Genomic DNA, 16298 nt, shown 5'->3' with positions numbered 1-16298 from the left:
ACACATGGAGACAGAATAAGAAGTCTTTTATGATATATCCTCTTGTAACAGGGCCCTGACTCTGCCCTCGTCCTCTTCCCTCCAGAAACCGCATTGATTGCACTGGGTGTGCTCTCAGTGAAACTTTATTGCAAATCCCCTTCACCAAGATCACCACAATCCCCCATGCTACCGCCTATTTACAATATTGGTTGATCTTTAGCCCTCTCAGCAGGACCTGAGGGGAACAGAGGTCTCCCCATTCTGAGGACTCTGTATGACTAGACTCAGCTAGCTCTGTTCCTCCCTCTCTCCTTCTGAGCTTCCTTCTTGTATATCTTTTATCAGCCCTGCTCTGAGGGGGCCAGCTGAGTTCTTACCCCACCCAGCCCACCAGCCTGATCAGTTAGTTTCCCCCAGTCAGCTTCTCCTGGGGCTCTACTTAGCATCTAAATGACCAGAGAGCAGACTCACTCCCTGCAGTGTCACCTCTATATGTGGGTCTGGCCATCTCTGGAGCTTCACTTAGTTGGAAGACTTATATCCATCAGGCAGACTGCTAAAAGTCAGAAACCAACCCCAGAGGTGTAGGACCCCTTCACCATACATCTGTATATAAAGCTGCTACTATAGCTTGTGAGAGGAATCAGTGGCCTATGGGACCTCAGTCCTACATGGTCCAAGCTTCCTCTCTGATATCATGGCTGAACTGAACAAGGGAGCCAGGGCCTTCTCCTGCATATGCTGCCAGGCCCAAACCTAGCCAAGCATTGCAGTATCCTTCCAGAGGCGCTGGACCTAGGAATGCTGGGGGTGCTGCAGCACCTCCTGGCTTGAAGTGGTTTCCGTCATATACAGGGTTTATAGTTTGATTCAATGGCTTTCAGCACCCCCACTTTAAAAATTGTTCCAACTCCACTGTATCCTTCCGTACAAACTGAGGATTTTGAGTTTTGAATCTGTCTCCTTTGTTCTTATGTTATGAGACAGGGAGAACAGAAACTCTCCATTTACAATATTTATACTATTTGTTATTTTATATACTTGTTCCCTTGTCATCTCCCTTCTCAGATAAACAATCTCTCATCAGAGGGGCTTTCCATGCCTCTAATTGTTCTGTGCCATACTCTGAATCGGTCTAACTCTGCAATATACTTTCTGAAATAGGGTGACCAGATCCACGCATGAAATTATAGGCAAGACCTCACCGTTGATTTACATAACATTTTCTATGTTCTCCATCCCACTCTTATGCATCCTGGTGTCTTGTTTGCCTTTTGATTGCAGCTGCCCATTGAACAGAGATCTCCACTGAGCTGTGTACACTGATGCTTAGGTCCTTTTCTTGAGTTGATGCAGTTAGTTTAGTAGTAGTATGAGTAGTTCAGAATTTTCCTTCTAGTGTACCTTACTTTGCCATTTATCAACATTGAACTTCATCTGCCATCATGTTGCCCATTCACCTCTGAAGTTCCTCATGGTCTTCTCGGACTTGACTGTCATAAATAACTCCTATAAATTCTGCCATCTCACTGCTCTGCTCCTCTTTCCTGATCAAGAAGTGAATAGCAGGGAAGAGTCTCCCCTTACAGAGCCCCTCCAAGGTAAGTAGTTAACTAAAGAGGGTTTGGGGGCAAATGTACTTCAGGACTAGCGCTTCCTACCTCAGTTGTAGTTATTGAACCCCTGCTCTCCCCTGAAAAAACTGTGCCTGCTCCCAGGTAAGGTAGAAGAAACCCTGCCTCCTCCAACCATTGAGACAAGAACCTGCATCTGACTAGGAAAATGGGAGCGTTGAAGCCTAACCCCAGCCCTTCCTCCCATATGTCCAGCAGCTGTCTCAGAAGGCATGCTTATTGTCAATCTATCCAAAGACCAGGGTTCTGTGCTCCCCTGCTCCACAGTGGCAAAGGAAGGTTAAATAGAATGTATTGTCAACCATTCCACACAACAGTTGCATTCCCACTGCAGAGACAGTGTGAGTGTGGAAGCAGCGGGTATCCCTGTAGTTTACATATTCTGTGTCCCTCACTTTGCAGGGGGCAGAAGGGTGGTGGAGCCATTCCAACAGCAGTGTCTCCTACCCTCCAGTGCCTTAAGCTCTACAGGTTTCAGAGTGGTAGCCATGTTAGTCTGTATCAGCAAAAAAACCAAGGCGCACTTGTGGCACCTTAGAGACTAACATTTATTTGGGCATAAGCTTTTGTGGGCTAAAACCCACTTCATCGGATGCATGCAGTGGAAAATACAGTAGGAAGATATATATACACAAAGAACATGGAACAATGGGTGTTGCCACACCAACTGTAACGAGACTAATCAATTAAGGTGGGCTATTATCAGCAGGAGAAGAAAAACTGCATGCATCCGATGAAGTGGGTTTTAGCCCACAAAAGGTTATGCCCAAATAAATTTGTAAGCCTCTAAGGTGCCACCAGTACTCCTCGTTTTTTTTAAGCTCTACAGCAGTGGTCTGCAATCTTTCTGTGGAAATAGCACATTCCTATTCCCAGAAGACTGTGGCGGGCACCGGACACCCCGCCGCCGAAATGCCGCCGAGAAGTGGCAGCGGAAAGAAGCGTCGCCGCCGAAATGCCGCCAAGAAATGGCAGTGCTTCTCGGCGGCATTTCAGTGGGCAGTTCTCCAGCAGTTTGGCGGCGCAGTGTCCAGCAGGCACACACAACTGCCCCAGCAGGCGCCATTGCGCCCATGGGCACCGCGTTGGGGATGCCTGCTCTACAGAGTATCAGCCTAGAAGGAAAAGGTGGAGAAAGCCACAGAGGGGAAGTAGTGGGTACCATGGCTGCACTCCAAAGGCCTCAGTGGAGCAACCCGGAGGAGTGGCAGCTATTGCAGCAGCACCTCTCTCAGCTAGTGCCACGGATACAAAGAAGAGGGTGCTGAAAGGAGCCCACTCTTATCCATCAGTTACAGGCTCCACCTACCAAAGCCAAGCAGTCTCCCCATCAGAACACTTTGGATCTTACCCCTCAGGTTCTGGGACTCCTCCCCAGCAGCATCTTGCTATGGCTTTGTAGGCAGGTCCTCTGCCAGCCTCTCCAGGCTCCACAGCCCAGATTTCATGATTTCATGTCATGATTTCAGCTATTGAAATCAGAAATTTCATGGTGTTGTAACTTTAGGGGTCTTGATCCATAAAGGAGATGGGGGAGGGGGTGTTTTTTGCGAAACTGCTTCCTTTACTTCTGTGTGGCTGCTGATGGCAGCACTGACTTCACACCTGAGCAGCTGGAGAGTGGCAGCTGCCGGCAGGGAGCCCAGCTCTGAAGTCAGCGCCACCGCTAACAGCTGCACAGAAGTAAGGCTGGCATGGTATGGTATTGCTACCCTTATTTTTGCGCTGTACCGGGAGAGCTTGGCCCTCAGTCAGCAGCTGCCACTCTCCAACCGCCTAGCTCTGAAGGTAGCAGCGCAGAAGTCAGGGTGGCGTGGCATGGTATGGTATTGCCACCCTTACGTCTGCGCTCCTGCTGGCAAGGCACTGCCTTCAGAGCTGAGCGCCCAGCCAATAGCCGCTGCTCTCCAGCTGCCCAGCTCTGAAGACAGTGCAGAAATGTGGATGGTAATACTGTGACCCCTCCTAAAATAACTCTCTTTTAGGTCAGGACCCTCAATTTGAGAAACACTGGTCTCCCCTGTGAAATCTGTATAGTATAGGGTAAAAGCACACACCAGACAAGATTTCATGGTCTGTGGTGCATTTTGCATGTCTATGAATTTGGTAGGGCCCTATTTATTATCCTACAGTCCCTTAGCAAAGTGATGTGGAATCTAATCTGCCAATCCATAATAAAGAGAGGTTCTGCTTGTTTGTTTCAATTTAATATTTTGTTGGACAACATGTAGCACTAGCCATCCATATTTAGTAGGTAACAATGCTGCATACAAACTACAGCACAAGCAAAATGGCAGCCTGAACTAATACAATAGGAGGCGGTCGAGCTTTAATATATTGTCAGCTGAGCTAGTTAGTCCTGCCCTGGAGGCATTTAGCAAAGTTTACTTGTAATTTGGGGTAGGGGGAACTCTTGCCCACTAATGTTCGGTAAGAACAAGATATCATACAAAGCCCCATACATCTTAGGAAACCAGCTAAATACTCATTCAGCTGAATGCAGGGGACAATAGGGTAGTGGGGAGACTTAGAGATGAAAAGTTAATTGCACAGAGAAGTGTCTGATCTGGAAAGATCTGAAAGACTAAATCACAGCAAACTAAATTAGTTCATTGTAGTAACTGTGACTACTGAATTTATTATTAAAACCTACCACTTAATAGATCTTTTAAAGCATCCGGAAGACAGAAGCTAACACTTCTGTGAGAGGAAAAAACTGAAGAGGGAACTAAATGCTTTCCCCAAGGCCATAGAGGAAGCCACTGTCCTAGCTCAGATTAGAACTCTGGAATGCCTGACTCTAGTCCTGTTTGGACTGTAGTCCACTCTTTTTCCTCAAGAGAAATCCTCCAGGGAAGATGGAGACACAGATTGTGGTTTAATTTGTCAGGCTGGGGATTTGTATTGATCATACCTGGCCTTAAAAGCTATAAATAGCTAACAGGTGTGTGCTATTTCTGGGGAACCTTTCAGAAACTAGCATAAAGTGCAGATTTTCTAACTTACTGTTTTTTAAGAGAACCACTTGCTGAGTGTTTTCATCTGTCCTGGCAATTGGAAGATACAAGCGCCATAATCTTTTTCCATCAAACTTCTGTGTCCAGCTCAGTCTTCTTAAATGTCCTCCTTACCCCCACCCTTTTTTTGCAGGTGGATGGCCTTTGTTTTGTGTTGCCTTAGTTTCTATTTACCAGCCAGTACTTACCCTACAGGTTTTCTGTGACCTGCCTGATTCCCTGCCCTTTTCAGCTCTTGACTATCAGTATAGCTCTTATGCTAACTAGCCCTGGGGTGGGGTGGTATTAGTGCAGTCTCTCCAGTTCTTCCTGTGTCTGTCTTTTTATTTCCCCTGCACTGCAGGTTGCTCCAGCTGTCCCAGTGTATGTATTGCCAAGGCTATGTGAACGGCTGTGCTACCTGCCCATTGGCCAGCTGATATGGCCCCAGACAGTTTAACCACCCACTCTTAGAACTGAGTCATCGAACAAGGAAGATCCTGGTCTTGTCCTCGGCAGTCTTTTTCAGCTGGAACAAACTCCAAAATAGCCTGTTGCTTATCTCATCCTTTGAAAGGTGGCAGTTGTTTACTGAGAGAAGCAGGGACTTTCCGTTCTGTAGAGAACCCAAAATAAAGTGCCTGCTGAGGTTTTTTTTCATGGTTCCTGTCCCATTAGGGGAACCTGTTTGCAAACAGCAAAATCATGAGCTCATATAGTTGGGATGTGTCCAGCTCCCTCACACCAGTGAGTGTTTAAGCCAGCATCACTGGAAAGTACAGTTAGCTCTCGCAGGATCCTGCTATGAGAAACCCATCAGCCAAAATGCTACAATATAATGCTTTAATTGATTCTTTTATAGTTAGAACTGGTTGGACCTCATACTAATTACATTTGTTTGTTTAAAAGACTGCTTGCTGGGGTAACCTTTGACTTCTAGAACTACTGGGCCAGATTTTCAGTTTTATGGTTGGCGAGTAAAAAGAAATGGCAGCTCTTAGAATCTGCTCAGGGGCTAGGAATGTTAAATAGCCCATTGAGGATTAGTACAGAAGAGGCAGCCAGATGTCTGATAAATGAAAATTATCACATGGATGTTACCACCCTCACATACATGGTGTGGGTGGGTGTATATGTGTGTGTGTGTGTGTGTGTATATATATATATATATATATTAGCCCCTCTTTACAGATGACTTTACAAGGGACAAAATAAGACATTTACTTTGTAATTCCACCAAATCTAAACTTCTTTATCTTTTTCTCAAATAAATTTTGGCTCCCAGTCCTGCATTTTTGTCATAAGACCAACTCTTCATCTTTTCCAATGTGATAGACTAAAACCCCCCAACTCTTAAACTCATAGCTGTTACAAACAAAATAAGAAATGAAAATCAAATAAATAGAGTAAGGTTAGTCCCAATAAGTATATCTAAAATCTGTGTATTGGACAATTGTTGAGTTGGAGTATGGGAACAAATCAATCTGCAAAAGCTGTGGATGGCTCCTTGCTGTAAGTGGGGAAAGCATTGTTAAGTTAGCAAGCAGGAGTCACATGAAGTTCGTTTTGTTTCGGAATAAACCAGTAGCTCTTCATTTCAGGGTCCAGGAAGCACAATGCCAGCTTCTTTGCTAATTGTGTTAGCCCAAATCCTGAGGTTTACAGATTTGCAGGGTTTCTTTGTTTCCTTTAGATTGATATATATTCTGAAGTTATCCAAATCCAGTTGTTTGTAATAAAACAGGATTTAAGATTCTTGGCAACAACTGTTGTATGGTGTGTCTGTCTCTTATAAAGACATAATCACTGTATTTTTCGTAAAAGTTCAAATCCCTTTTTGTTTAACAAACCTTTTGGAAAAGCTTGAAATTTAAAGTATCAACATGCAGAATACTTTTCCTCCTAATTTATGCTGCACTTAGGGGTTTGTGTTGATTTGTGTTAGTCGGGGGGAGGGTGTTAATTTTGATCCTGAGTGCTTGGCTGGTGGCAGACTATTTTTTAATTAAGTATTTTTGGGAAAGGGAAGTGGGGTGGGAGCAAGCAGCTATATTATAAATAACTGGCCAAACTTTTCACCAGTCCATCTCTACATTGCTTCTCATGTTCTTTGATTCCCCAGTCCTGACAAGGTGCTCTTGTTGTTTTTCCCAATGGTGTATCTTGACAATGAAGATGCCCTGGGAACTTTTTTCAGAATGAGCAGCATCAGTCAGTGATGTGCTCTTGCATCCCAACTGTTTGACCATGTATGATTGTCATTGTTTGAGACTCTCACGTGCCGAAGCTGTCTGTGTTTCAACTACAAACTATTTTTAAAAGTCAGGTCTTTAAGTAAAGCCCCACTATTTGAGATAACAAGCATCAAACATCTTCAGAGTTTTGTTCTTTTCATTGCAACAATGTAATGCTAAAGGTAGCTCAGGTCCACGGAGTCAGAAGCCTGTTAGTCAGTCAGCCACTATTTGTTAGTGAACCATCAAATATTAACTTTAAAAGGAGAGTAGAAGATTTATGTTGCATTGTGAGTGTTCCCACAATAGCTACCACTCAAGCAGTTGAACCAGTGGCAGTAATGGCGGGAAACTTTAGAGGGGGAAAAAGGCCAGCCTGGACAGTGCCTATAACTTAGGATTTTTGCGTCCTTGTTCTCTGTTTTTCAGTTTACTGTTCAGAAAGTATGTGAATATTTTAACCCAATTCACAGGGGTATTGAAACCTAATTGCTTGTAAAGCACTTTGAAATCTTCAAGTGAAAGGGCTATATATAAATGCAAAATACTTCACATTTGAAAGGTTACAATTGCTTTGTGGGGTTAGTGCTGAACAATTACTGCATGTTTTGCTAACAGGAGAGACTTTTTTCACCTTTGGAATAACTCACATTTCAAACCTTTGTCCCCCAAATGGGAATCACTTGCAGTCCACTTGCCACTGGAAATCTAAAGAATGAGCCTACAGGCTAGTGATTTACATGCTCTTCTCATAAATAATAGAACATGGTAATTTTGCCAGTCGAAGGAATCACTCTCAGAAGCTAATGGGAAAAAAAATCCATCCATGTGACCTTACATGTAGTGATGTAATGCCAAACAAGCCCGTCACATTCTCTGACTTCGACATTATTACTCAGTCTTATTAATTACTGAGTTGTTACCCTCCACATTGCTTCACTGAGTATTGGGGTGGGGGGAACTGTGTGTTAATGTTGTATGGAGGATGATTGGTGATTAAAACACAAGACTGAGAATAAGGAATTCTGAATTCTGTTTCCACATCTGTCCTTAACTTCCTTTGTAACCTTGGGAAAGTCATTTAATCTCTCTGTGCCTGTTTCTTTCTCTTTAAAATGGGGCTGTTTGCCTACTTCATGGGCAAGATCTACCTATCTCACAGTGAGGAGGCATAGTTTGTTGTCCGAAATCACTCTGAGATCCACAGAGTGAAGAGGCAAGGAAAACATAAATAATTTAATATCAGCCATGCCGGTTTTCAAGGAAAATCTCCACTACTCATCTCTTGATTCTTGTTGGTGTAATTTTACCTTTGTGTTCTCACTAAAATAACTCCCCTATGTTTCTCACTTCTAGATGTGAACGACTAGAAGAGCAGCTAAATGACCTGACAGAGCTCCACCAGAATGAGATCCTTAATCTAAAGCAGGAGTTGGCCAGCATGGAAGAGAAAATAGCTTATCAGTCCTATGAGCGAGCTCGAGACATCCAGGTTGGTGAGAGGCTGGGCTTAGCAAGTTCCTGCTTTCACTTCAGAATACTCAAGCACACAGTAGCAATGGCTATTTCCCTAGTTTTGCAAAATGTTCTTGGTTCCTTATGTGTGTGTTTTAATAGCAGTATAACAAAGGCGAATGGGAGAGTTGTGTACCTTGAGCTTTCAAGAGCACCTTAATCTACCTTTAGCTCTCACAATTCTCTCTCTAACAGCCCTGATGCAGGGGAAGCCATTGTGTATTTGCCAACTATATATGCATGACTGTTCGTGTATCCATGTTCAGAGGAACCTGCCACAGTAATTTTCTTTGGGCTACATTTGTTGACCCAACTGCAGGATTGGTTGAATCAGTTTTGCCTATTGCTTTCAAATTATGTAACCTCTGGGAAGCCCTCGATAAGTTTGACCTCCACAGCATTATCAGAGTTTTACGCAATAGCAGAGAAATGTAACAAGTAACAATGACCTTTCTAGAATAAAGCTAAAATAAATAAACGTCTGGGGACAGTGGTACCATGGCCTTTACCCTATCAAATATCAGGATTTCACTTTTAGATGTGCTAGACAGATCCGGCTGTACACCTCTCTCAGATTTACCCAGGCAGGAGAAAAAAGTAGGACAGGAAGCATAAAATGAGGTGGGATTCATCAGTAGCCTTTTTCTTAACCTCCGTTTCATGATTCATCATTTCTGATGTAAATTTTCCATGTTGATAAGGCACTTTGCAAACATGACTTAATCCTCAACGCTGCTGTGAGTGGGGTGAATATTAGTTCTATTTTTCAGATGAGGAAACTGTGTTAAGTAACTTGCCTGAAATGACAGAACAGAAACTATAATTCAGGAAATCCTGGCGCTCAGTCCACTAGACGGTGCTGCATTCTTCAGCACATAAGACTTAGGTAGGATGGTGACATGACACGGTTGGGAGAGAGAGTTCATTTGGCGAAATGGGAAATAAACGTACAACTTCTTGTAATAGGGTATTGAAACCTCATTTTAAAAATAATAAAGTGGTAGGTAGAACTTGTTTCTCCCTGGACTCTGGCCTAATGGTTGCTCTGTAGTCTGCAGCACCATGTAGGATACCTGAGTTCAGATTTATCGTAGTGAAAATAAGATTTCTCAAAAGTGAGCCCCAAGCCAATTAAGGATCATCTCTGAGTGCTGCTCAGCTCAAATGAGGGGTTCCTCAGGATTGTGAGAATGATGGCCAACTGGGGAAAAGGAGGAAGAATCCAAGAAGATATTTTAGAAAGTGTTTGTAAAAGGAGCTTGTAGTGGGGCGAGACTCACCCCTGCAGCACCACCTGCTGGTTGTCCAGGGAATTAGCATTTCCAGCCTCCGGAGCACCCTCTGGAGGCCGGTGTCCCACTTGCCGCTGGGCCCCGAGTCCCTCCTGGACCCCGGTGCCCCTTTCATGTCAGGGTGCTGCCCCCTAGCAGTACCCCCACAGATCTGGGTCTCTTTCCCTCCCTCCCTCCCACCCCCGTGAAACCCCCACCCTCTATCTCCACCTCGCCTCAGTCTTTGGCTACTGCCAGTCACCATCCCTGGGGCGGACTGCAGTATAATTGCCACTCATCATCGGCAAGGAGGGTCTGGACCTGCTGCTCCTGCCTACCCTTGGGCTGCCCTCTGCAACCCCAGTACCCTTTTCCTAGGCCTTCATCAAGGCCTGCAGCCTGGGGGTTTCTCAGACCAGAGCTCCCCAGCTCCTCTGGCCTTTCCCCAGCCCTCCTCTACTTCAGGTACCCTGCTCAGCTCCCAGCAGTCAGGCCCCTCCCTCTCAATATCTAGAAAGAAAGACTGTGTCCTCCTGGCCCACTGCCCTCTTATAAAGGGCATTGGGCGTGGCCGCAGCGGTGGCTGTTTCCCCAATCAGCTGAGGCTTGCTGCTTTCCCTAGCAGCAGCCGTCTCCTAGGGCTGATTTCAGGCCCTTCAGAGAAGGAGCGGGTGACCACCCCGCTACAGAGCTAGATTAACAGCCCTGGACGTTGAAGTCCTCTCACTCCAAAACCAGCACAGTAAAGGCAGACGTAATGCAAGAGTCCCTTACGTGAAGGCATTACCTCTAGGAACAAGGCAGGATAATTCAGTTTCCACAGCCCATTCAGTCCTACACGTCTCTGAGGTTGCCAACAAGGATAACACGAGTGCCACAAGCTCATTTTACATAGGATGCTGTCAGATGGTAACTACTGACCCAAACGGCATTAGAACAGAGGAATAAAAGGTTGAAAAGCTCCCATCTCTCATCCCTCTAAGCAGAATCTGGTTTTGACTCTAAAATGTCTGATAGCACTGAAGAGGTGGAAAATACTTTTGCCTCTGTTACAGCCCTGGCTGAATTTTCCCTGGTGAGCAGTCACCAGGCTGGGGTATTAGACTCAGCCCACACAGGCACTCTGGGAACTAGGTGACGGTTACAGGAAAAACCAGACGGGCTTTGCAAAGTAGCTTCTTAAACACCCACACGCTAAACTATTAGGAGGTACACGCAATTTACAGATCTGTGGAAGAGTAACAAACACCAGAACCCAAGACCCTCCATCCAGTGTCCTTGCCATTCCTGAATATCATTTCGATTTTGGTCAGTGTCCTGCAGGGGTCGAGATCCCTCCTGGCCAACCTTACTTGTTCTGGCAGAGTGGGTCTCTTTTTAAAACCAGTTTCTAACACCTCGTGGTCCTTCTGGTGAGTTTTTTCCAGTCTCCCACCCTCTGTGGGATTGCTTACACAGCTTCATTAATGGTCAACAGAGGAGAACCTCCATCATCGTAATATGGGAAGATTATTCAATGGTTGACGGTCCTCTCATTCAGGGTTAGACAGCTACATGCCAGGCTCCTCCGACACAAGAGGGATGATGCAGTCTAACAAAACTGGTACAATATACAGTGAAACACAAGTTAACACTCAAAAGGGAGGCTGAAATAAAACATGGTGGGTTTTTTCCACAAAATCAATTTGGGGAAACAGATGTGACCCCCAACCTGTCACACACATGAAAACCACAGTAAATCAAGCATTAACTCCACTGCAGTCAATGGAGGAACACTCGTAAATGAGATCAGACTCAGGTATTTTGCTGCAACCTCCAGCTCCTACTTAATGAGGGAGTCATATAAATCATGAGAAATGGCATGAGGTTCCTCTTCTCCTGCTGCAGGATATGAAATCAGTTTGAGTGACTCATATCCTGCAGCGGGTAAGCAGGACCCAAAGAATGTAACTACATTCCAGTAGGCACCAATTAAAGTCTTTAAGTACCCCTGTGATTCATCATGCAAACACTGAAAACATAACCGTCCCATTCTTCCCAACAGGAGGCGCTAGAAGCCTGTCAGACCAGGATCTCCAAGATGGAACTTCAGCAGCAGCAGCAGCAAGTGGTGCAGCTGGAGGGGCTGGAAAATGCCACTGCCAGAAACCTCCTGGGTAAATTCATCAACATCCTTCTGGCCGTCATGGCTGTTCTCCTAGTCTTTGTCTCTACCGTGGCCAACTGCGTTGTCCCCCTCATGAAAACTCGCAACAGGACGTTCAGCACTTTATTTGTGGTGGTTTTCATCGCCTTTATGTGGAAGCACTGGGACGCCATCGCTGGCTACTTGGAACGATTCTTGTCGCCCCCCAGATGATGGCACAAGGAATCAGCTGCTTCACCCCACTGACCCACCCACCCTGGCGCTCACGGGCAAGTGAGCGCAGCAAAGATTAGTCAGCAACTCTTCCGCTGAAATTTTAAAGTGTCCGAGTGAATTTGTTTACATTTAGAATAACATTTTTCTCTGCGAGATGCATTGCAATAGTATTTTTTAGATTTTATTCAAGAACTCTTTTTGGCAAGAATCCTGAATAATTTTTATGTAGCATGGTTCTCTTTGGATGCAAATCTTAAGATTCTTTAAGTATACAAAAGAATAAAATAAAAATTTGGAGCATACCAATGGGCAATTTAAATTATGGCTTGAACTACAGTACTAAACCTGTTAGGAAGAGGAGAACGTGGTTAGCTTAAAAATAGCAAAGATTAAGCTAGTGTGCACAGCCTTGTACAATGGTACCACAGCGAATCTGTAACGCTAATGTTTACTGTGAAGCCTGCTCACATTCCATGTCCGAATGTTTGGATTCAGGGTGGCTTGTTTTTTTCCTTAATGAGAGAAAAAACAACGCATGGATCTCCCCCCAACTCAGCTTCTGTGTCAGCCATTTGTGCTGACCTGACATACAATAATTTTCTAGAAGGCCTGTTAAGTCTTGCTAAGCATACCAAGTGGAAGCGTCATGCTGTACACAGTAACTGCACAGTCGTACTACAGTATTTTGAAGTAGCCCTTTAAATATTTATCTTTAAGCAAAAGCCCTTGGTCGCACTTTTAAGGTTTTTTTATATATGTATATTCACAGATTTAAAAAAATCCGAACAGCATACTTGAAGAGTGTAATACTCAAACTCTCAGTGCTTCCTTATTGTTTCTATAATAGGATTTTTTATTATTATTATTATTATTATTATTATGGGTTTTTGGAAGGGGTTGGGAGGGTCATTATTTTCCTCTTTAATAAAGAAGTGATGTTTTTTAAATGAAGAATTGCGTGAATAATTAAGTGTGAGCAGTTTTGTCCTGAAACAGTTTTGAGGAGGGTGGAAAGTAGTTTCTATTGACACTGGTCTGAGGAAGGCATAGCTGTTCCCATGCCGTTTAACTATCCTCCTGGGCTTGCAGATGCAGCATCATGAATAACTTCCTCCTTCTCCACACATTTTTGTCATGCCATTTTTTTTCCTGTCCTTTTTGTGGGTGTGAGGGAGGCATGGGGTGTTAGATTTCTCATTCCCAAATCTGTCCACCTGGCCTCAGAATGTTTTCCTTAGAACAAGGAATTTCTCCTCATCCCTTTTTGGGGAAAGACAGATTCTTAAAGAGAGAAAAACTATTAAAGGGATAGTTCATTCAAACGACTGATCCCCTCATAAATATCCCTGATAATTTATTTTTAAATGCACCTCTGATAACTGAAACCAAAGTTGTCATCCCATCAGACTGTGGTAAGATCATTGTCTTTATGTTTGTATGCTGTGTATCCAGGTAGCATGCCACATAGAGCCCCTTTCCTGCAGCCGTGATGGCAAGGACTTAATACAGTTCCGTTGTCAAAGCACTAGAGAACATGTCAGTTACAAATATGACTCAAGTCACAGCAACATCTTTTCCCAGTGATCTGTTGTTACTGGCAAGTTTTCATATTGAAGGATTTTTTTAAAAAAAATTTGGCTCAGTATCTGTTTCCACTGGAACAAAGTAAAGTTTTTAGTTCCAGTGAAAGTCTTTGTAGCACAAATAAGACTCATGGATTCTCTTTCACTTGATTTGCAGTATTTAATCAGACTTTGTTCTCCTTCTCCCTTGGCCTAAGTTCTATGTAGGAACCATATTATGGCCAAGTGACTTAAAATGATATGTAATAGCAAGTATAGGAATTCATGCTATTGTGCCTACCCCAAACCCCAGGAAATTCTCCAGATCTAAGTTAGCATCTCCCTCTCTGCTGGGACGAAGGTCTTAATATTCTGATCACTGCCAGCCAGGAGAAGAAAGTTCTCTGCTGTTCAACCATCCTTGTTCCTCCTTCAGAGATTCAGCATGTCACCTTCATAGCCACACTTCTGTCTTTAAACTCAGGTACCCTGTGACAATTCCAGCACACCTCACTTTGTCACTGTGCACTAATCCACTACTGTCCTTGTTAAAAACAAGTTGCCAGTTGCAACTGACTCAAGCCAAAAATAATCATTTCTGTTTCCACAAAAGTTGCAGATAGAGAGCGTGTATGTATAAACAATTCCCTTAACAGATGACAGTTGCCAGCCACAGCAAAACTCGATGGGGTTTAATGCCCTTGTCTGACTAAATTAGATCTATAATTTTCATCCACCCATATAAAAATACTCTGTTCCTGTTAGGTTTCCACAGAAACAAAGGTAGGGAGATCAGAGTAATAAACTCTTGACACACGATCTGAGAGCTTTGTTGCCTCAATATTTCTGAAGTCCAGTCTTTGCACCTCTTTATAGTTTAGGTCACACTATAAAAGTATACAGTTGGTTTAGTACATAAACAAACTTGGGAATGAATTAAAAGCCAACTGATTTTTACACTCATACACCCACATCCTGTTAATGTCTGAAGGAAGTATTTGCCTGTTTTCTGCTAGATACCCTACCTTCAGTTACAGTCTCTCGATGATGATGTGTTTAATCTTCTTTAGCAAAGAAGCAATTTGCCAGAAGTAATGGACTTAATAGAAACATTCACCACAAAACTGTTTTGTGAAGGCCATAAACTGTTTTGTGAAGGCCATTTACTTGGTCCTGGACAATGTTGTCTGTCTGTGTCTCTCTCTCCAACAGTTTTCCATTCCAAAAAGTTGTCTGCAGTTAATGCCATATATGATGCTGCATCCATTTTTATTTTTTAATATTCTAACAGGACTAGCATGAGGGTTTTTGCCTTTCATTAGCAGAACACTTGGTTTATTTCCTCCCCCTTCAATCTGAAATTCTGTGATGACTTCTAATAGTTTAACAATTATTATATTGTTGGAAATGTGACTCTAGCTTTAAAGCTCCTTTTCCTTGTATGTGGGTTGTGTTCATTCTCTTTAAGGTGAAGCATTCCTGGATGACTTGTAGAAGACAGTATCTGCCATGGGTGTGTGTGATTGTGAGCTTTTTATTATCCTTTCCTCTGTATGTAAACTTGTGTGACCATCTCTTTGAGTTGCAGAACATTTCATGTTTGGAGTTGAAACAATTCTGGAATTGCTTAGATATGTTTAGCACATATCACAGGTGCATATAAGGAAGGAAAGAATATAATGTACTGCATTAGTTCAAAAAGAAGTGACTGTTAAATGATATTCCATGGTTCAAATGAAGTTCACCTGCTCCCCCATTTCCTGTCTCCTGTTTTTTAAAAAAAAGTTCCTATTTTTAGACAGGTTTACAAAATTCTCCTTCCCTTGAGCTTCATTAATTTAATTATGCTGAGCATGTTCACAGCAATTACTTTATTGGTTTATTCCAATCTAGTGAATACTTAAGATCTGATCTGATTAAATGGTGAGTTCTGTACATTGTTGCACTGGGCCAGGAGAGAGACTGTCTTTCAGCTTTGAAAAATATGCATTTTTAAAATATTAAACAAAAAGCAGCATTATAACAGAAGAAGCCAAGCTATGAAGGGATCTGTGTTGAGATTGGATGGCTTTGCCAGTTTTAAGTGAATTCTGAATGTGGCTAAAGAGTTAAAAGCCCTACGTGTGTCTGTGTTGTGTATGCCAGGTGGTATCGTAGTAGGCAATTGACTTAGCTGTAAGTGTGTTTAAGTGTAAAAAAAAATAAAAACAGAAAATCTCACTTGCACGGGATGAAAAGTACAGAAATGACACTTGTGAACGTAACACTGTAGTTTATAGATCTTAAGCTGCTAATTGTTGAGAGAGATTTACATATGTCTTGTCTGATCGTCACAGATTCATCTGTGACACTTTTACTGTATATAAAAAACTTTAAATAAAGACCTCAGCTATTAACGGTGTGTGCTTTGGTTGTTTTCAAAGGTAGTCTGGGTGACTGAAGACAGGGAAATGGTGAGAGGGCCTATTGTAATGCACTGAGACATTTCATAACCACATAGAATTCAAGTCAAGTGCTCCAGAAGTCCCCTAACTGGACACCACCCTGTAATCAGAGACATACTGGACTGTCACACAGGAAGAACAAGAAGCAGTGTGTATGAAGTCTTGGCCATTTCCCTCTGTCGAGCCATCTAAGGTATTTATGTGAACCCCATTACGGTGGTAGGATGCCCCACTATCTTTAGTGTATTTATCCTCACAACACTGTGGTGAAGTAGGGAAGTACCATTATTATCCCCAT

The 16298-nt window shown here is 43.3% G+C and overlaps 1 protein-coding gene across 13 annotated transcripts in view; it reads left to right on the top strand.

Annotated features, from left to right (window-relative positions):
- Nucleotides 1–15963, top strand: part of TMCC1 (transmembrane and coiled-coil domain family 1) — a 201578-nt gene extending 185615 nt beyond the window's left edge. For all 13 annotated transcript variants that reach the window (XM_073351268.1, XM_073351263.1, XM_073351258.1 and 10 more), the window contains 2 exons: nucleotides 8203–8338; nucleotides 11677–15963. In XM_073351268.1, the coding sequence (XP_073207369.1) occupies nucleotides 8203–8338; nucleotides 11677–11991 (451 nt within the window). In that variant the 3' untranslated portion in view covers nucleotides 11992–15963. The remainder of the gene's footprint in view (nucleotides 1–8202; nucleotides 8339–11676) is intronic.
- Nucleotides 15964–16298: the final 335 nt, after the last annotated feature.

This window comes from Lepidochelys kempii, chromosome 7 (assembly GCF_965140265.1).
Source record: "Lepidochelys kempii isolate rLepKem1 chromosome 7, rLepKem1.hap2, whole genome shotgun sequence".
Taxonomy (NCBI): Eukaryota; Metazoa; Chordata; order Testudines; family Cheloniidae; genus Lepidochelys; species Lepidochelys kempii.
Note: the sequence above shows the minus strand (reverse complement) of the source record. Positions and strands in the feature narration are given on the sequence as shown.